The sequence below is a fragment of the Thamnophis elegans genome, chromosome 11 (assembly GCF_009769535.1).
Source record: "Thamnophis elegans isolate rThaEle1 chromosome 11, rThaEle1.pri, whole genome shotgun sequence".
Lineage (NCBI taxonomy): Eukaryota > Metazoa > Chordata > Lepidosauria > Squamata > Colubridae > Thamnophis > Thamnophis elegans.
In genome coordinates, this window is record NC_045551.1 from 23,744,398 (window position 1) to 23,766,838 (window position 22,441).

Consider the following 22,441-nt stretch of genomic DNA (forward strand, 5'->3'; position numbering starts at 1 on the left):
ACCATGGACTTGGGTCCGACCCATATGGTGAGACACACGGTAATTCAGGGTCCGACCCATATGGTGAGACACACGGTCGACCTTTTGTGTCAGCCTCTGCTTTGCTGCTGTTTCAGCTGTCATTGAAACGGGGAGGGGGAGCATGGTATCTGGGAGGGGAATCATGATATGCTGGAGGAAGTTTCTACACGCTGATCTGACCACCTTACTGCGCATGTGGAAGAAGGGAGTTTCCCGCCAAGGCCAACTGTCCAGCATTCCATCCTGATGATGACTTTTGAAGTTATCTCCCACCTGACAGTTGGGTGCATTATAATTGGACTATGAACGGGGGTGCCAAGGGGAGGGGATTGAATTATGCATGATATTATTCGCTTTCGCGCCTAATTAACCAGACTCAGCTTTGCTTTGCAACTGTTCATTTATAATTAGTAAAAGTACACTTGATTTCAATTCAAATGGAGTTGAGTGGTTTCTTTCCTGATTACTAAATGAAGTTGATGCTGACATTAAGCTGAGTCTCATTCGCACCCATCCCGGAGCTAACCACTACCGAGGGGGGGTGCCCTCACAAGAAGAAAAGTCTTTGCATGTAAGCAACCAGGAGGAAGAAGAGGGGGCAGTGATGGCACCATCTTTAACGGAAAAAACTGAGAGTGGATGAACCTGCCGTCTGTCCCAGATGGACTTGGGGTGTGGGACAGAAAGAGGACCCCGAGGAATTAGATGCTGGAGTTACGAGAAGGAGACCAAACAAAAAACCAGCAGCTGATTGGAGTGGCACTGGAGAAGAAGATTACAAGATTTCCCATGCCGACATAGGAGTTGGAACAAAGGTACTCAATGCGTAGCTTAAGGGAGAGTGAAGGGGCCGTGGGGGGTTGTGTGCAAGAAAACCCAGAACCAGCCTCCTCCCCTGCGGCTAGAGTCATTCAAAGGGCAGGGGGGCAGGCGACGCCGGATGGCAAAGGTCCCTCCCTTAACCATAAAATATGATGGAGACCCCAAAACTCTTGGGTTGTTTATAATTCAGGTCTGGAATTATATGGAAATCTATGGACCTGATTTAGAGACAGATGAAATTAAAGTGAGAATGGTGTTAATGGCCTTAGAGAAGAAAGCAGCCGAATGGATGGTCGGCCTACATAAATGCAATTCCCGAAGAAGGCGGGGCTTAGCAGTGAGAAGACGGAGTTTCAGGCTATTCCTGAAATTCCCCTATTCCGAAGGAATTTTGGACGGGTCATTGGACCCTAGCTGTCCCGGAGAAGACAGTGAAAGGTGAGGGGAGACCCAGTGACCTCAGAGACGTTCGCAAAGTCTCTGGGGGGGCTTGGAATTAACCCCTCCTGCCAACTCCTTTTTGGATTAGCTGTATGCTAACTGAAACTGCAGGTTGCCCCTAAGAATGGTAGAAGTGATTTCATCTGGTAAGCTGATTTTATTATTCAAAGAGAGACGGTCCGCACTAAAATCTAAGCTAATTGAAACCAAAGAACAGAAGAACTTAGCGGCGAATTGGTCTTTTTTTTAATGGATTTATGGCCGGTGGTTACTCTATTTCTTAAACGCTTCAAGGAATTCTTCGACATTCCCCCCCCCCCCGACTCTTTCTAAGTGGGTTGTAAAGCTAACCTTCTACTAATTAGCCCTTCGCGATCTGACACTTTTATTGCTTGGCTGTGTTGGTCTAAGATCAGATAAGATCGCACAGCTTCCAGCGTGTTTTTACTTGCAAATACCTTAGAGTCTCTAACTACGACACAACATGGCGTCGAATTATATTCCTAAGGGCTCACTTCAAATTCTTCTTTCCGCATTTCGAAAGTTGTTTGATTCATTTCAAAGATTTGAAAAAAAAATGGATTATTTGACTTTAAAATATGAAGGAAAAGGTGAGAACGTTGAATGTTTGAATGTTCCTGAAATACAAATGAAAAATGTGAGAAATGACATCTGGTCTATCTCAGAGGAAGAAAGGAATGCCATGCTGGAAAGGGGGGGAGCTATAAAGAAGATTCATTTTAAGAGACAGAGCGCAGGAGAAATGAAAACTCCATCCTTGAGAATTAAAGTCAATTTGAAAAGTTTTACAAGCCTGGGACAACATTATTATCTCATCAGTGACATTCTGAGCAAAAAGGTGCGAAGATATCCCTGTTTGGACTTGCTTATAAAAACATTTGGTAAATCTATTCAACGAATGGCAATAGGACTGAGAAGGTTTTGCTATTTTCTATAACATGTAAAGAAAGAGGTTGTACTTGTTTTAAATTGAAATTTAAAAAAAACAAATTTTAAAAAAAAGCCACCAAAATGCAAAGATAACCCTTTCTCCATCCTAAAAGGAGCAAAGGAGCCCAAAACCACATGGGAATAAAATGTCACTTTTAACCTGTCAAAAAAAAAAAAATGCAATTCCCCTCTCCTGAGGCATTTTGATGAATTTACGCCTTCCCCATCGTTTAACAGTTTGGTATGAAAACGCTGCAGACGTGGAATTGGATTTAGCCAGGCTTCAGTGCATGAAAGAGGGAGATGTGGAGAAATCCCCCCCAGCAGTCCCAAAAAACCCCTCCCACCCCAGGAGTGAGGGCAGAGGAGGTTTTGCAGGCAAAGCCAAGCCTTTCAGTTGTTTCCGCTGTGTAAAGGAGGGCCATTGTGCTGTGAATTGCCGCGTCAAATTGGCTCAGCCCGCCCCACCCCCCCGGCGGGAGGGAAAATCAGTGAAAACTCCAAGCAAGAGAAGGGAAGCTGCTTTCGCTGCTGAGAATGTTTCCCAACACTTCCAGCCAGAGGAGGAGGGAGGAGGGAGCCCCAGCTCGTCTGACGAATCGGATGGGGAGAAGTCTCATCGCTGGGTAAGTTCCAGAACTGGCCCCATGCTTATCCCAATTGAGCTGAGAGTGCCATCTTCTGGCGCAACTGAAAAACTTTTAGCTCTCCTAGATTCAGGCTGTTCCCACTGCATGATAAGCCCTGAGATGGTGGAGAAACTAGGCTTGAAGTTGAGGACTTTGAAAACCCCTATTGTTTTTTGCCAAATTGATGGTTCTATTGCGGGAGGCAGCCCTGCTCATTTTTCTACAGAACCCATAGAGATGAGGATGGGGACCCACCAGGAATTAATAACTTTTATTGTGGCACCTGGGATGGACTGACCCCTTATTTTGGGACTCCCCTGGCTTCGTAGATGGAACTCCTGCATTAACTGGAGAGAGGGTTGGTTACGAATTCGCACAAACGTACCCCCTGAGAGGAAGGTTGAGACTCCAGACTCTGACACTACTGGCCCCACATTGGCAGCCAGGGGGCAGGAGAGAATTGAGGGGGAGGAAAGAATTCCAAAGGAGTATTGGGATCTCAGGGGGGGGAGGTTTAGTGAAAAATCTTCTGATAAATTCCCCTCCCCCCCACAGATCCACAGATTGCAGTTGAACCCTATGCCAAATTATCCAAGTGTGAATTCCATCAGGAGAAGGTTGACTACCTAGGCTATCACATCTCCCATGAGGGTGTTGAAATGGACCCCGCTAAGGTCAAAGCAGTCACCGAATGGGAGGCCCCTCGTACACGCAGGCAATTGCAAAAAGTTTTGCGTTTTGCTAATTTCTATCGCCAGTTTATTCCCTCTTTTGCTAAGATAGCTCTTCCGATAACTAACCTCCTGAAATCTAAAGGTGGGGCGAAACCCAAGCCTAGCAAGCCGCTGGATTGGACCATGGAATACCAAGCTGCCTTCGAGAAGTTAAAGCTTTTCGCGGAGGAACCAGTCCTTAAACACCCGGACATGGACGCACCTTTTGTGGTCCAAGCTGACACCAGTGACGTGGCTGTGGGGGCTGTGTTACTTCAAGCTAATGGTCAAGGTAAATTACAACCCTGCGCATACATCTCTCGCAAATTAACTGACATGGAGAGACGTTGGGCCATTTGGGAGAAAGAAGCATTTGCTGTTCGCTGGGCTTTGGCCACATGGCGCCATTTTCTAGAGAGCGCCAAACACCCTTTCGAGGTATGGACTGACCATAAAAATTTGGAAGCTTTGAGGACGACCTGAAAACTTTCTCCTAAACAGATGCGCTGGGCTCAGCATTTCAATAGATTTAATTTTACCTTGAAATAGAGGGCGCCAAACACCCTTTCGAGGTATGGACTGACCATAAAAATTTGGAAGCTTTGAGGACGACCTGAAAACTTTCTCCTAAACAGATGTGCTGGACTCAGCATTTCAATAGATTTAATTTTACCTTGAAATACATTCCAGGTGGGAAAAATTTTATGGCTGATGCTTTATCCAGACTTCCTCAATACACCTGTTCTAAGCTCAGTGTGGTCCAGCCTGTCATTCCCGCGACGAGCCTCGCTGCTCCTGTTGTTACTAGAAGTCAAGCAGTTTCTAAGGTAGAGGTGTCTCAAGACTTTCTTTCTAACCTGAAAAAAGCCCTCACTGATGATGATTGGTTCCAACAGCACGTGAATGAATGCACTATGAGAGATGAATTGCCTTGGATTGGGATGAAATTATACATTCCTGCGTCTCTTAGACTCATTGTTCTTCAACGGGCTCATGATTCCCGGATGGCAGGGCACTTTGGCTTCGTCAAGACGCTCCACCTCGTCAAGCGACAATTTTGGTGGCCCTCTTTGAAAAAGGACATTGAGAAATATGTTGCCAGTTGTCCCATTTGTGCTGCTGCTACACGTCCTCCGGGTAAGCCCCAGGGGTTACTCCATACAATGGCTCGCCCAGTGGCCCCATGGAAGGAGATCTCCATGGATTTCATTGTCGAACTTCCTGAGAGCCAGGGACACACTGTTATCTGGGTTGTTACCGACTTATTCTCCAAGCAGATCCATTTCATCCCTTGCTCCAAGATTCCCTCTGCTAAGTTTCTCGCTAAGATGTTCATCTCCCATATTTACCACTTACATGGGGTGCCCGACCGCATCATTTCGGACAGAGGTGTTCAGTTCACCTCCCTTTTCTGGAAGGAGTTTCTAAAGTGGATTGGCTCCACCCAAAGGTTAAGCTCCGCCCACCACCCTCAGACTAATGGGGCTTGTGAGAGGACTAATTCTGTACTAGAACAATATTTATGTTGTTTCATCAACTACCAACAGGATGATTGGGTGGATTTGTTGCCTCATGCGGAGGTAGCTTACAATAATTCCGTGCATAGCAGTTCAGCGGTTCAAATCTCACCGGCTCAAGGTCAACTCAGCCTTCCATCCTTCTGAGGTGGGTGAAATGAGGACCCAGACTGTGGGGGCGATATGCTGACTCTGTAAACCGCTTAGAGAGGGCTGAAAGCCCTATGAAGCGGTATATAAATCTAACTGCTATTGCTATTGCTATTATCCCCTGAGATCCAGACCGTCCCCACTCTCCTGGCCTTCCGTAAGTCTGTTAAGACCTGGCTGTTTCGGCAGGCCTGGGGCTGTTGAGCTTGACTGAACTTCAGCCCAATTATAACTGAATGCATGTTGTGTTTCTCTGTTTTAAATTGTATTGTTTTGTGTTTTTAATCTTTTTAATATTTTAATTGCTTTTATGTAAGCCGCCCGGAGTCCTTCGGGATTGGGTGGCATACAAATCTATTAAAATTACAATTAATTACAATTACAACTGATTTGGACTAGTACTCCAAGATCTTTCTCACAGTTAATTCCATTGAGCTAGGTACTGTTTTCCCCTCTCTTGTGTAAAGACAGAAAGACAGATGCAAATAATGAGTTATACAATTCTACTTTCTCCTTGCTGCTGTTACCTTCTTGCCATTTTTCCTAATGGATAAATTATTTCTTTGACTTTTTTTTTTAACATGTTGACAGAACGTGTTTTTTGTCCTTGTTATTTTGAACATTTGTCACCAACCTTAGTTCATTTTGAGCCTTAGCTTTCCTGATTTCATTTTTGCAGGTTCGGTCTATTAGCTGATATTCTGCCTTAATTATGTGCCATTCTTTCCACTTTTTATACTTGTCCTTTTTGTCTTTCGATTTGTGCAGCCATGCTGGTTTATTTTGAGATCTCTTTTATTTTCCATTTTCATTGGCATTGTGCTAGACTGGGCTTTTATAATCTCACTTTTCAAAGTTTGTTTTATTTTCAGGATACGTTATGCTTAGATCTGGCCCATGGGGCCACCCTGGAAACAGCAAAGGACCGATCCAAGGTGCCTCTGCCAGCGAAAATTGAGCTTGGGGGGGCTGCGGGCAACTCTCTGAAGTTCTGTTTCGCTGGCAGAAGGTTGCAGGATGTCATCACAGAGAAAACTGGAGCTCGCGAAGGCCACTGATGGCCCTCTGGAGCTCCATTTTCACTGGCAGAGGGTTGCAGGAGGCCATCACAGCTAAAAATGGAGCTTAGGATCCCATTTTCACTGGCAGAGTACTTGACCCAAGTGATGTTGAGCTGGCCCTGGCCCCCCAAGGTCAAATACAACTCTGATGCAGCCCTCAATGAAATTGAGTTTGACACCTCTGCTCTAAGTTAATTGATAGCAGCTCTCTTGAAGTCCAATACTCTAGTTTCACTTTGTTCTCTTCTTTGTGTTTTCATTATATTGAATTTCAATATTGCATGGTCACTCTCTTCCAAGGTTCTTCAACCCATTTTATAATTATATCTATATTAATGAGAATTAAGTCACATATGGCTGACCCTCTTTTTTCTTTCTCTTCTTTCCTGTAATCAATAGGCTGCAAATTCTGTTATTGCTTAATTGTTTTCATGCTATTTCCCACAACAACTTTATTCTCTGATAAAGATTAGATTCTACTGGAACATAATGAATTAGTATAATGAAATAGGATTTTTTAAAGTAAATTAAAAAGAGAAATAATATGTTCCAGTGTAAATTTCCTTTCTACTTTGAAAAGACATCCAAATAATACCCTTGATTATTCTAGCTATAGTAACTAAGTAATTTGACAATTGCTATGAATCCTCTATTGGCTGCTTTTATTATACCTAATGACATGCTAGAATTCCATACCTCATTCCATTGCTGATTATTTCCAAGAAAAGGTGCACTGCTGTGAATAAATATTTGATTCTTCATGTATTATAACCCCCAAACCAGATATGTTCTTCTCTTGTGTTTACTTTCTTCTTGTTCTATGTTACTATAACATATTTTTATTGTTTATGTTTAACTTGTTCCAATAATAATTCCACTAGTGATGTTAGCATGCAACTGCGTATATAGACAAGAGAAAACAATCTCTTACTAATATAAAATGGATATTCCTCATTTCTTGGAAATTACAGTATTTCCAGCATTTGTTGTTCCATATTTTGCTGCTCATTAAACTTTGAGGTTATGCTTTTATAATATTGTAACTACATTACTTCAGTATTAGTCAAAAGAAATCCTAAACCATGGTTTAAAAATATACATTCACAAGTTATTGACCATTGAAGGAGATAATTAATATTCAGGTTTCTTGCTATGAATTCTAAATAGGAATTCTTTTTTGGTTATGGCAGATGTTCACCCATGTTTTACCTGGCTTCCATTTCTTTATTTTGATATCTTTTTAAAAACCACTTAAAATATTTGGAAGTTCAGGAATTGCCAAAAGTAAATAGTATACCTTTATTGTGTATTTTATGTGGGTTTTTTTATCTTTTCCTACTCCAAATCCTTATTTTCCATTAAGAATTGCTGAGAACCACAGAAACTGCAATCAAGTATATTTTAAAAACATCAGTTGGGAAGGCTAACTTTTAACTAAGCAACCAATGTTAAAAGATGCTCACAAAATCTGTTAAGGATTTATTAAATCCATTTTCAAAATGTTGACTGCTACAGTTATTAGCCTTTGATACGTAAGGTTTTGTTTGTTTTTCAGAATTCATACCCCAGGCTTTTGGAATGCCTTTATCACAAGTAATAGCAAATGATCGGGCATACAAATTGAAGCAAGATATTCATAGAGAAGAGCCGAGAGATGTTTCAGAATTTGTAACGTCACTTTTACCTTTTGGGAGTAAAAGACAGAACAAAGAACTCTCAAGCAGTAATTCATCTCTTAGTTCCACCTCAGAAACACCAAATGAATCTACTTCACCAAATACACCAGAACCAGCCCCCAGGGCACGGAGAAGAGTAAGTATATATGCATTGCTTAGAGGTTACTGCAACTATTGTAGGACCTTCCTTTGCTTACTGAAGCTGGAGTCTCTGATTTTTTAATTTATACTAAAATTCAAGCCAGCCCTAATAGAAATAATAGAAATTATTATTTTAATGGTCACTGCCTTTCCCAGCTGTTCGTGGGAGAGAACAAAATGGACACAAATCTCTTGCCAGAATCTCAAGGGACATAACGATTCTTTGGAAACTTTCCTTTTCCCAAGTCAGTTTCCACTTAGTATTTCAAAGTACTGAAAAAGACATCTTTCTGTTGTGCATTCTCTCTCTCTCCCACTCCCACCCTCCCTCCCTCCCTCTCTCTCTCTCTCTCCCTCCCAAATGCACACAAACGAACCCAGATATTTCTCCACCTCAACTCAGCCTCAAATATGTTTATAGTATAAAAGATGGTTTATGTAGTTACAAGATTAATGTTCAGTCATTTAAAAACATTGGAAGCTGCCATATACTGAATCACTCCACTTACGCATCTATTATCAACAAGTAGCATCTTTCCAGAATTTGTTTAATCTAGAGTTTTTCCAATCTTGCATGTGACATTTTTCTCTTTGCAATGCATACAGTATGCTGCATCAGTGAATTCATATAGCATATTAAAAATTACTTGTTCCATTTTAAAAGAACCTTATAATTCTCATGAATTATCTGACAATCTTACCATCTTTTGAATAAAGAGTGTTAGTGTTTTAATACTGGGAATCCATTAGCGTCTAATAATCTGAAGTCTGTATTTTTTCCCACTAGTGACTTTGTACATATGTTATTTTAAAAAGCAAAGCTTATTGCTTTAACCTACAATTTCACCTTTCATTCCACAAGGGGTAGTCCTCAATTTACAATGGCAATTGGAATTTACATCGCTAAGAGGTGTGGTCATAAAGTTCAACATCAGGTGACCACATGGCTTAGCAACAAAAATCCCAGTACTCCCTGTTGCTGTTGTTAACTAAATCTTACCAATTGTTAATTAAGGACACCCTCTTTCCAGCCCCAAACCTTGGTTCTTCCAAGGAAATAGGCTGCCTCTTTTCAACCCTCCCCCCAGCTGCCCATTCCTCCCCATCCGTGCCCTTTTGGCTACCCTGCACCATCCCTTGTGGTCTGCCATGCAGCTCTAGAACTGTGTGATTTATGGGCTTCATGGCATGCTATGTCTGTGGGCTGCAAGCAACCCTTGACCCACAGTCAAAAGTCACAGCTGCCCTGGGAAAAGTCAACCCGAGTCCATAGGGCAGCATTAAGCTGTAGCTGGCCCAGCCCAGTATGAAGCCATAGGCAACCCAGCCTGGCTCAGCATTGCAGTATGAAGTCTCAGTCACCACAATCCAGCAGCATGGCACACCCACTCTTTCCCAGCTGACCTTCACCACCTTCTTCCTCCTACTTCTGATGAGACATATCTAGCCAAGCCATCCACAAGGCAGCTGCTGGCCAATCAAGACCTTCTTTCTCAGATCTCATATGAAAAGTGACACTATAACTTGGGGACTGGACATAAGTACCATTTATTCAGTGCCACTGTAAATTTGGAGGGTTGCTGAATGAGTGGTTGTAACTCAACAACCTGTAATACTATTTCTTTAAAGTGCAGATGGCAAGAGTACTTGATGCTGCTTTTGAAGACTCCAGCTAAGGCGGTTTTTGATAGTTGATGGATGTAATAACTATGGTATTTAATTCATGTACCTTTGGACTTATAGAGATTATGTATTTTGGGACCCATATTGCCTTTAATGTTATAGAAGAAAATATTGCTCATTTAGTTACTTTTATAGATAGCAAGAGAGCTGTTTCATATTATATGCTGTATTTTGTACCTCAGAAGTCTTTCTGAATAAAAGTAAAGTTTCATTGTTTCAAATATCAACTATATACACTTTTGGAATTGCTGCCCTATGAGGGATATGAAGACTAAGGAAAACTAAATACCATACAACATCTCTATTACTTTTGTTCAAATTAGCAGACATGCATAATCCATCAGCTACAGTATCCTTCTTGTGTTGGAGGCTGAACAGCCATTGCTCCAGAGTGTGGTGCTGAGTGGTGTTTAATATCTGCATAAAGCCATGGGGGGGGGGGGGTTCTTTGCAGTATCACCAGTATGTGATGATGCACAGTTGTATGTTACCATCAAAAACTAGACCAGGGATGTTGTTAAGTATTAAACTAGTGTCTACATGGATTAAAACAAAGTCAAATCCCTGAAAGACTGTGGTGCTATTTGTTGATAATCAAATATGACCTTTTTGGGGATTACCTGACAACAGTGATTCATGTGCTCATCACCTTGCAGATGGACTATTGCAATGCATTCTATATTGGCAGTCACTTGGAAGCTACAGCTGATCCAAAATGTAATGGCCCTCTTACTAATTATTGTTAGGACAATTACCAGTGTGCGCACATGCTAAGATCACCGCAGTGTTCATTGGTTTGCTTCCAAATTCAGTTTGCGATGCAAGTCACCATCCATGAAATCCTGCATGGCTCAGCTCCTCATACTTACAGGACCATCTCCATGACAGTTTAATAATATACAATTAATAATATCTGACAATCAGTTAAAATTAAATAAAGTTACTTTTATTCTATTTATAGAAACAATTAACAAGAAACTTTGACATCAAATTTTGTTGCCATAAAGTGACCTGCAGTACTTAAAAATATGCCCAAATGAATTGTTTCCTCATGGCAAATCTCTTCTTTTGTCAGTAAACACTGAACAAAAGTTGAAGGATTCTCATAAAAACAGTTGCCTCACCAGTTGTATATTTCAAGTTGCTTCAGCATAAACATACTGTATTTATTGTTTATTTGTTTGTTTGTTTGTTTATTTGTTTAAATTTATTTATTACCTTAGTTTCATTTATATTTACACAAGAGGAAGATTTTTGTTAGGTCTACCATCATCTACTTGGCCTCTTGCCATTAGAGCGGGCGGGGGGGTAGGTTTATTTGGTGCTATTGCTACAACTTCAAACATGGGGAATAGGGAGGGAAGAGTGACAACGAAGAAGACCAGATCCCCAAACTGGCTCATACCAGCATCTTCAAGGCCACTTGGATGTTACCAGTTTGACATCTCAGAGTTTGTCAAAACATCTTACTGGCATCACATTGGCTGGCCAGTGGGGGGAATGAATGGAAAGTGAAAAGAATAGCTTTGTATTTTATGTGGGAATACCAGATTCCAACTGATTTTACTGCAACCAGTTTCTTTCAGTAAAGGTTCCTTTACTTCAACTAAATGGAGTCACGAATCTTACTTTCCTGAAAGATTGAACTGGAGCAGGTTTCTACCACCTCAGGGAAATCTCAGAGGCCTATATTCCATTACAGGTTATAATCAGAGCAAAACATTGACAGAGATATAAATTTGCAGACATGTATGCAGACTGATACATTTCTCACCAAGCAATTAGGATTCTCAGAAAAATGCAGTCTTATTTATAACTACTGCAGAATAAAAAGTTGAGTAAAGAAAGATAAAATGCAACTATTTGAAAGTGGAAATGCACAAATTCCTAGTATAGCTTTTAATGCACACATTCATCAGATTATATTAATACTTATAGTCTTTACTCTACATTTCAAACTTTGTATAAACTATTTGAATTTTCGTTATTTGCCTTAAATACTTGCCAGAAGAAATTAACTAATAATGATACTAATACGTAGTAGATGTTACTAATAAAGAATTAACAGTGGTTGGGCAAGAAGCCGTTTCTACACAAAGTTGTGTAGAAAAGGGGATTTATTAGAGTTGTTACAGTTCTTTCCTCATCTTCTTAAGCAAAATGCTTGCAGTTCACCATTTTTAGTGAGCAGCACTTTTCAGGTGAAAATACAAATGTTGTTGGGTATGGCAGCAATTGCTGGGAATAGGAACAAAGTGAATGAGCTGGAATAGCTGACGAATGGGAGTGCAAAAAATAGTTTGGACAGGCATACAACAAGTAGCACGTAATATGACTAGTAAAATCATGGCATTTGTCTTGAGCTACCTAGTAACAGCTATAATAATCAGTTGTTACTTAGAGAGGAGTTTAGAATAGATTTCTGTTGTAGTTAATACCTTCTATTATAGGTTAATATTTTGTTTTATGATGGATTAAAGAGAGAAGTGTCCTTCTTCCATCTTTACCAAATGCATGTTTGTATATTGTAGGGTGCAATGTCAGTAGATTCTATTACCGATCTTGATGATAGCCAGTCTCGATTACTAGAAGCTCTACAGTTATCCTTGCCTGCTGAAGCACAGAACAAGAAAGAAAAATCCAGGGACAAAAAATTAAGCCTCAATCCTATTTACAGGCAAGTTCCCCGGCTTATAGATAGCTGCTGTCAGCATTTAGAAAAACATGGTAAGTATATTTTATCTGAAATGTACACACAGCTTATAGTACAAAATTTTGATTTGGAGGTTGAAAGCAATTCGATCGAACCCACAAACTAAATTAACTTTCCAAATTTGGATGAATATAAATCAGATGTGACCAGAAAAATGGAACTGACTCAAAGCGTTGAATTACATTAATGAATTGAATACGTGCCTATTCAGAGAGCACTAAAAATTGTATGGATTCTGTTCAATTTTATGCAAACATTATGATTCAAAGTATAACTTTTATTCCCTGAAGTAAAGCCTGTGAACCCTGTCAAAGTACAATAGTCCTTGACTTATGACTCTAATGGAGTCTACCTATTATCGTTTTGTCACGACAGCCATAAAGTGGGTCACCTAGCGTATGTGACTGATCAAATTTTATGATCTTTTTGTGGCAGTCATTAAGCAGTGGCAATCATTAAGTGAAGGCTATGGTTGTTGAAGTGAACACAGCAGTGTAAAGCGAGACCATTGTTAACTATGGGTGTTTTTTTTGCTGAAAACCAGAAGCAAATGCCAGATTTTGGCAAAAATGTCACAAAATGTATTCACGTGACTTGCAAGATGCTGCAAATGGTAGTAAATGCAGACAGGTTAGCAAGGTCTCTGCATGCGGTCACATTAGGACAGGAAGAGGGCAGCTGTCAGAACTTTGGAACCAGTTCTTTATAACTTCAAATGGTGACCAGCTGCAAGTTGAGGACTATTATAGTAACAATTGAGTAAAGAAATTACTACTTCTACTGTGGAATTGAAGAATTTTGGGGACTGAAAGTTTTTAAAAATAGAGAAAATTGTGAAGTGCCACAAATAGTTTGGTCAAAATCACAGTCAACTGTTGTGTGATATAGGAATATATTGTATATTGGGATATAGGGGAAATATAATATTATATATATTATGTGAGGAAATATAATTGTTGGCTTTATTGGTCCAGGAACTTAGCTATAATAAGCCTTCAGACTATAAAATAATCTCCTGTATGCAACTGAGATTAACATTTGAGATGGGATATTAGTAATTTTAATGTGGGTTAGCACACTATGCTCAAATTCAAAGAAAAATCAACCATTGATTTACTAATTTGCTGAGTTTTGGTCTCTAGTGCTAGAAGGGCTCTGGAGCTACATGCAGCCTGAAAACCAAGGTTAAATATTTCACACCCATCCTTATTCTCATCCTTTCTATTCCTCCTGTAGAAAATAAAATCAGATCTGGTACAAAGAATATTTGTGGGCTTTTCTAACCAAGGGCTATGTGTATTTTTGAATATAGAAATACAAATTCAGGTGAATTCAGGGCTAAATCTTTTTATAAATGTATTATGCAATTTTGTATGGGCACCATTGGTCTTAGGCTTCCCTCTAGTGTCACTTTTGAGCAATGCACTATTTTTTTAAAAAAAACTATAATGATGTACAAGGAGGCTTTACTGAAATAGATTTCAGTGAACACATTTCCTCCTAAATTGTTTACATATTTTGGATTTATGCTATCTTCCGATAAGGTAGGAACAAGAAATACAAATATTACAATAATTATGTACAGCATATGATGCAAAATAATTTACTAATATTTTAACTTTACTGTATATTTAGATGCATTTGTATAAATATGTTGATGATGTTGATGATGATGATGATGATGATGATGATGATGATGATGATAATAATAATAATAATAATAATAATAATAATAATATAGACATGTCATTTTACAGGTCTCCAGACTGTAGGTATATTCCGAGTTGGGAGTTCAAAAAAAAGGGTAAGACAGGTAAGTTGTTATCAACCCTTGTGAATATAATGAAACTCACTATTTTAATTTATATATTTTGGTCAGTGTCATCTTTCATTATAGTCTAAATATGCAGTAGTAATATAACCAGAAAAATATCAATTTTTTTTTAAAATGTGTTTTTTAGATCTTGGATCTTGGATCTTTTATCTATATATTTCTAGTAACGTTAGTGTCTGTCTTTAAAATAGTTTTCAAGATCTTATCTGGAACCTAAATGGTGTAAGAAATATAAGACATCTGAATATCAATTATGTATTATGTTAAAATTACAATTCTTTTTTTCCAAAACATTTTATTTTATTTCCATATCCATTTCAATCAGTTTTCCATACAGTATGTTTAAAAGAAACAGATTGTCCTGATAATTCTTTGAGCTAAGGTCAATTTGCTTCTGTTTCCATCAAACATTTGATTAAATTCATTTTAACATGTCACCAACAAATATTTTAGATGAAAACATCTCTTACATTTATTTAAATACTTCATGAAATAATGGCTGCAATTTCGAGAGGAACATATTCATGTTATTGGTATTAAATATTAGTTCAAAATACCATTACTATTTCTTCCTAACAAGTTATTAGTTTAACCATGAAAACCAGAAACAGGTAACCAGTTTTTAGATATTTCCTGTAACCATTATGGCTAATAACTAGGAATGTGAGTATTATAACATACACCATTTTATAATTTTTTGATTGAGTTGATCAGGAATAGACTAAAGTCAAAATAACCATATCAAAATTCTAAGAGCTAAAAATAGATTAATAATTTAATATAAATTAGATTAAAGCATTATTATGGGAATGGAGAAACAAGAAGAGAACTGAGAAAAAGAGATAGGAGGTGGAATGGATAGTTCTGGAATTAGACAGTGGGAAAGGGTAAAGTTGGGAGGAAAAATTAGATTGCATAGTCAAATAGAGGGAATTAAAGACCTAAGGGACAAATATGAGAGGAAAACTAAAAAGAAAATAAGATTAAAGGTTCGGATACGGGTAAGAGATGAAGGATAAGGGAAAATAGAGTAAAATAATATTTTTATGAATATATTTCAATAATATGTATTAATATCAGAACTATACAGGTTGGATTTTAGCAGTGTGATAGATATCACAATAATATTGTAATATAAATGGATATGAAGAATGGGAAAATAGATTTTGAATGACTGTACTACTAAATATGTATAAAAATATGAATAACAGTGGAAGGTTAGAACTTAACGATGAGCGATTAGGGAAATAAATATAAATATATTAAAAGACATGTATAAATAATATGAAATAATAGAAATGAAATGTAATATTTAGGAATAATAAAAATATGTTTATGTGTACTGAAATGTATGTTACCCAGTTACCACATCATTCATGCAGTGATATGTATAAAGAATATAAAAAATAAAAAATTGATTGAAAAAAAAGCTTTATTATAATTTTTATTACAGAACTTTTCTGCAATTATTTATTACAAAGTTTTATTATTATTTATTATAAAGGTAGGATTTATTTAGAGGTGAATAAGAAATATAAAATATTACAAGAGCCGAGGTGGCGCAGTGGTTAGAGTGCAGTACTGCAGCCACTTCAGCTGACTGTTAGCTGCAGTTCGGCAGTTCAAATCTCACCGGCTCAAGGTTGACTCAGTCTTCCATCCTTCCGAGGTGGGTAAAATGAGGACCCAGACTGTGGGGGCAATATGCTGACTCTGTAAACTGCTTAGAGAGGGCTGAAAGCCCTATGAAGCGGTATATAAGTCTAACTGCTATTGCTAACTGCTATTGCTATAAAACACAATAACAAAAAATTGCATCCTTTGTTAAATCTAGACATGTAATGCAGTGGTAGAATTCATCTATGATATCAATTGGGAAGAATAACTTTCACTGTTATTTTCTTTTAATAATCTAACACCGCTGGAATATTGAGGTTTTGACATTTCCTAAGTTCTTTGTATGCTGAAAATTTTAATTCTGAAATAAGTCATTTTCTACAGAAAACAATATCATTACGTCAATTTGTTCCATGTTGAGAGAAAAATGCATATGCCAGACTTGGGAAAGGATCTGACTACAAACTAAAGCTATGTCATCACATTTTTTTAAAAAATTGTAATATAATCATGTAAATGTTTGACATGATTTCTGTTTCTAGTTACGTGAAGAATTTGACCGTGGTGTGGATGTAGTACTGGATGAAGAACAAAGCATTCATGATGTAGCAGCTTTATTAAAGGAATTCCTTCGTGATATGCCTGACCCACTCCTGACCAGAGAGCTTTACACTCCTTTTATCAACACACTCTGTGAGCAGTCTGTTTGACTATATCTATCTGTCTGTCTACCTAGCTGCCTATCTAAATGGTTGATAAACTGCAGCCCTTATAAATCAAAATCAATTTGTGCTTATTTTTATTTAAACTCTGGGCATGTTTCTGATTCCAATGATTCATAATGTATGAGTGGTAACTTTCTTTATATTTTAACATAGAGAAGATTTTAAGCTGTCAACTTAAATTGCCTGATATGTCTCAGTGGATTGGTTTTCAAAATTTGATTGGGAATACAATACTAGTTAAAATGGTTCATTCTAATAATTATCTTAATATCTGTAATAATTCAATGTATAGAATTCTAAAATGGACTAGGCAATTCAAAATAGTCACATATTTTGATCTTTGGATCACATATATTTTGGTTATGATAAGATATATAACTGCTGAGTCATCACGTCTCTCAAAATGTTATATATGGTAGGGTTTGGGTTTTTTAAATACAATCATGTCCGATTTTCAGAGACTGCCCAACAAGTATCTGCAGTTTTCTTGGCTAGGTTTTTCAGAAATGATTTGCCTTTGCCTCATTCTGAAGGCTGAGGTAAATTGGCTGGCACAAAGTATGACCCAGATTGCATTGTGTCTAAGACAGGACTAGAACGCATGGTTCCCAGTTTCTAGCCTGATGTCTTAACCAGCATACAAAATTGGCTTAGGTTTTTCTAAATTAGCCGATAATAGTGTTACACAAAGTAGTGCAATTAATGTGTATTTTAAAATATATATATATATATATATTTCTTTTTTAGTATTGGATCCCCATGAACAACTAAATGCTCTAAAACTTCTAATTTATCTTCTACCTCCCTGCAACTGTGACACCTTACATCGACTCCTTCAGTTCTTAGCTATTGTAGCCAGCCATGCAGAAGACAGAAAAGATGAAGATAGCCAGGAAGTAAGTTTATTTCACTGATTTCTATTGTGCAATTAGCACTGCAGTTCACCTCGAAGCAAAATGGATGGCAAACAAATCAAATAAATAAATAATAACATTTTGAACAGCACTGTGATAAGGAATACAATTAATGAACAAATCTTTGTACTATTTCTAAAGAAGCTATTCAGTGGTGGGATTCAAAATTTTTTACTACCGGTTCTGTGGGCATGGCTTGGTGGGCATGGCATGGCTTGATGGGTGTGGCAGGGGAAGGATACTGTAAAATCTCCATTTCCTCCCGATCAGCTGGTACTGGAGGCAGAGAATAGACTGGGGCGGGGCCGGTCAGAGGTGGTATTTATCTGTTCTCCAAACTACTCAAAATTTCCGCTACTGGTGCTCCAGTACTGGTCAGAACCTCTGAAGCTATTATAATTTAGGTTTTATTTATTTATTAAGCATTATTAATTAACACTTGCTTTAATAAACTTAATGATGTTTGTGTCATTCTCCCTTTTATCCATGCAAAAGGATTATTCCTGCATTCAGAAACTTTTAGGACTCTCAGGTTTGTTGGCAAAAGTACCACTCCTCAAATTCCACATATAACTTGATATGGCTCTTATTGATTCCCCTCAGTGGAATACTCTTTATATATGGCACAAAGTGACTTAGAAAAGGCAGGATCCTAGCCAGGTTAACTAAACCAAAACTACCTACATAAGTGCTAGGAATCCATTTGCAGCTAAATAGTACAGCATTTTATTTCTTTTCTTTTTAGATCCCTGGGAACAAAATGACATCACTCAATCTAGCCACCATATTTGGACCTAATCTGTTGCACAAGCAGAAGACAACAGACAAAGAATTTACTGTTCAAAGCACAGCACGTGCTGAGGAGAGTGCTGCCATTATTACTGTTGTACAGAAGATGGTAGAAAATTATGAAATGCTCTTTATGGTAGGTGAAGATTTCCTCTCTTTTTGCATTTAACAGGTTTTTGTAGAATAATTTTTAGTTTAGTCTTTACTTTTTGTAATTGGACACTATTTAATAGTGTCTTTTTAACATTTTAACATTTTAAAATATTCATTCATAAGACAATGTTTGTACAGTGAATAAATAAAATAGGACCATAATAAACAGAAATGAAAATTGGGCAGGGTGAAATACTGGTAGCAAACAGATGCAGGTAAAAGAAGGCCCTTGGCTATTTGCCATGTGGAAACATAGCTCTTAAAATTTAAAGAAAAAGGAAAGTACATATGAATTTATTTCTTTATACCTATTTCTTCAAAGAACTTCTATGATAAGGCTAATTATATGCTTATTTCAGTAGATTTATAGAATAATAGTTCAGAGCTGTTAGATAAGCAGGTAAATCATCAAAATATATGCTTCAAGGTTTCTGTTTACTAAATATGTGCATGTTTTTAATAAAGGTTGTATTTCTAATGTAATGGTATTTTACTGTTATTAAAATTTACTTGTAGATTGCATAAGATAGCACACATATGAGTACTGTACTTACTGTATCAGAACATGAGTCAATAATTCCCATAATTCTTTTAGGAATATTTTGCATACTCATCTAGTTATCTATAATCTACTTATCTACCATCTATTATCTATCACATTTTTCAACTGGCCATCTCCTTCAAAGGGATTCTGGGCAGTGTACAATAAACATTAAAATAAATAAACAGTATTTAAACATTAAAACTTTATAATTACAATTTTGGAAAGAGGCAAAAATAATTCAAGTCTGTTAAAAAGGTGAATAGAGGTCTCTCTCTCTCTCCCTCCCCCCCTCTCTCCCTCTCTCTCTCTCAATCTGGACAAATACAGTATAATTTCAAAACTTATAGATACTTTCCAAGATAGAAAATGGTTTTGAATTATGTTAATATTTGTAAGAATATAGTTTTTTATTAATGAGGAAATGTGCAGGTTTCATGTTTCATGTATTTGTTTATCATTTCTGTATATATTATACGAAAACAAATAAATATATGCTGGTCTTGTTGTATTTGGGTCTTTTCCCATGTAAGATTGAGATTGTCTTGGCAACGTTTCGGCGAGGTCCCACTCGCCATCTTCAGGCTGGTGTTTTCTTTTGTGTTGTAACGACCTGGGTGGTGGGTGGGGTTTGTTTGTTGACTAGGGCTGGTTTCCAGATGCCTGGTAGGTGGGAGGTATTGTCACATTTATTCATGTTGTGGGGGTGTTTCTCTATTTCGATGGCATCCGTAATTATTATAAATGGGGAAAGGAATTAATTAGCCTGGCCATTTCACTTGTAATAGTTTCATTCTCTTATCTTTTTCTCATTTCATTTTTAACTTGATGTCTAAAAAGAATTGCATGAAATTTGTTTGCCTATTTATTGTACCAATTACCAGAAAAATAGTCTTGTAGCTCTTCAAAAGGCAAGCTAAGTGGCTTGTTGGATTATAAAATGCTTATTTTATAAATAAAATATGATAAATGATTAAATGTACTAGAAAGGATATTTATAAAAGGTTAAGTGTTTTGTATGTTATTTAACTGGAATATATTGTATTAGATTTGTGATTATATTAATTCATATTTAAAAATAGAGGCGGATAATTTTGCTATTTGTTTTTTGATGTTTCATTAACGTATAGGTCCCAGCAGATCTTCAAAATGAAGTTCTAATTAGTCTGCTTGAGACTGATCCAGATGTTGTAGACTATTTGCTGAGAAGAAAAGCTTCCCAGTTATCGTGAGTAATTTGTTAATTTTCTTTTATTTGCCTTCATTGGGGAAATTTATCATAATTGATCATAGTTGTCCAAAGGCTTCTTATTTCAGAACCCCACGGCATTTTTGTTTAAATAGCAACTATGAATAATGTTAACCACTATGAAGTTAAATTATCTACCTTTTCTATAAAATGCTAGTAATTAAAACCTTTATACTTAACACCTTTAGAACAATCCTTTAATTATTTGAATATCTTAATTTCCAAGCCTATTTTAATAAAATTAACTTTAGTTAAATGTCTGAGATTGTCCAAGGCCTTTAGTGCTCCATCTGTGCTAAAATCTGGGTCCATACATCATGGCAAAGGTGCAAATGTGTCTGCAGTTAGAACTTTCTGGGCTGATGATTTAACATTTAAAGTGTAATAGAATTTTAAATAAAGTATTAAACTATTAATTGTTAGTGTGTTGCTAAGAGTTGAACTCCAGCATCTATTTCTAAAAATGCTTCTGGGCCCCTTAAAGAGCAAGCAAAGAAGCATTTTACGTAGTCACTAAAATTGATAGCCAGACTGCAGCACAGTGCTTTGTTGGGATGTGTGCCTATCTGTCTAGAAAAAAGACCAACTCAAACTGACACCGTAGACTACATCCTAGAAAGCTGTGGGAAATGACACCTTCACAGTGTGACTTTCCATCAATGTTTTCTATTTGGTCCTGTCCATGATAATATGCCATTTGTGAAAGTGCTTCTAAATGCTTTTACAATTCAAAATGAACCCAACAGTTGGGAATTTCTGTTCATGAACTTTAGCTCCATTCTTCTATCTTTTATAAGTATGATATAGCTATGAGGACATAGAAATCCAATGGATGAGAGCTTTCCTCTTGCTCAAAAATATCTCTTAAAAGTTGAATACTATTCAAATCTAAAATATCTGCTCATATTGCTTAGTTTAAGAATGTTTAATTATCATTGCTCAACTGCTCAAATCTGTATAGAGCCTCACCAAACAAGCAAAGTCAAGTAGATAATAGCACTTTGGTGTCTTATTCTAGAAAATGATAATTGACAGATACAGCCATCTGATACTGAGAATAGTGTCCTTATTTTCTATGTTCAACTTTGCTGTAGTACAAAAAAATATGTGCACTATGGCTGCTTTGTATGCATATTATTTTATTCTACCTTGGAAATGAAAGATGACGTGTTACTTCTTTAAGCCCTGATCCTTTACTTATTCTTAAGTATTATTTAAATCTATTGAGAAGAAATATACCTTTTCAACATTTTCCAAAAAATCATTGGAAACCATTTGTTGTAATTCACAGTTGATAGGACAGTAATTGTGCTACTTGTTTCAACAAGAGTATTCAATGTTTGAAAATGACAAAATTGTCACTTTAGTTTTGTTCTCCTCTTAGATGCCTAATTAATATTGAAGTGCCCAGGAATCATTTTTATATGTTTTGATACTAGTATGTTTCCAGCCGTAACTGCGAAGTCACGGGAAAGAATTTGGCTAAAAGATTAGCGGGACAATTTATTCATCATGAAAAGAAAATGACACTCATAGGACACATCTTTTTTTCTGTATCATTCTGGAGAGACGACTACATAATCACTGGGCTATTTTTCCTGATAAGCTGGAACCCAAAACTGAGATATACATATCTTGGCACCATCTTAATATTCTTGATAATGGATTTCAAATCTTGACATGAAAAACTGTAACTCTGCAATGAGAAGTGAGCACATGTCCACCAGTAATTGGTCACATAGCAAACTTCAGCTGCTACTTGTAAAATGGGCATAGTGTCTTTCTACATAGACATTTCTCTTGATCAAAATACTTTCTTGAATCTACTTCTGCTAATAACTTCACTACTTTACTGTTTTTCCTTTTAACTGGAAGATTATCTGCTCAATCACAATGAAACAGTACAACGTTATATAACACTGCTTGCTACTAACAGTACAGTGCTGACAGCCTACTTCTAGAGTCTTCTTATTGTTTCTAATATGGCTGGATTTGACAGAAATTCATCACTAACTCCATACTAATCTAAAATTAAACCATCATTTGAAAATGAAACCAAGGTTCTTGCTGTGAAGGCTCTCATGTTAAATCCTAAATAGAG

At 37.2% G+C, this 22,441-nt stretch overlaps 1 protein-coding gene across 2 annotated transcripts in view; it reads left to right on the forward strand.

Annotated features, from left to right (window-relative positions):
• ARHGAP6 (Rho GTPase activating protein 6) overlaps positions 1 to 22,441 on the forward strand; it is a 283,822-nt gene that overhangs the window by 255,576 nt on the left and 5,805 nt on the right. For both annotated transcript variants that reach the window (XM_032226780.1, XM_032226782.1), the window contains exons 4-10: positions 7,861 to 8,117; positions 12,337 to 12,532; positions 14,276 to 14,331; positions 16,512 to 16,662; positions 17,442 to 17,590; positions 18,354 to 18,533; positions 20,222 to 20,319. In XM_032226780.1, the coding sequence (XP_032082671.1) occupies positions 7,861 to 8,117; positions 12,337 to 12,532; positions 14,276 to 14,331; positions 16,512 to 16,662; positions 17,442 to 17,590; positions 18,354 to 18,533; positions 20,222 to 20,319 (1,087 nt within the window). The remainder of the gene's footprint in view (positions 1 to 7,860; positions 8,118 to 12,336; positions 12,533 to 14,275; positions 14,332 to 16,511; positions 16,663 to 17,441; positions 17,591 to 18,353; positions 18,534 to 20,221; positions 20,320 to 22,441) is intronic.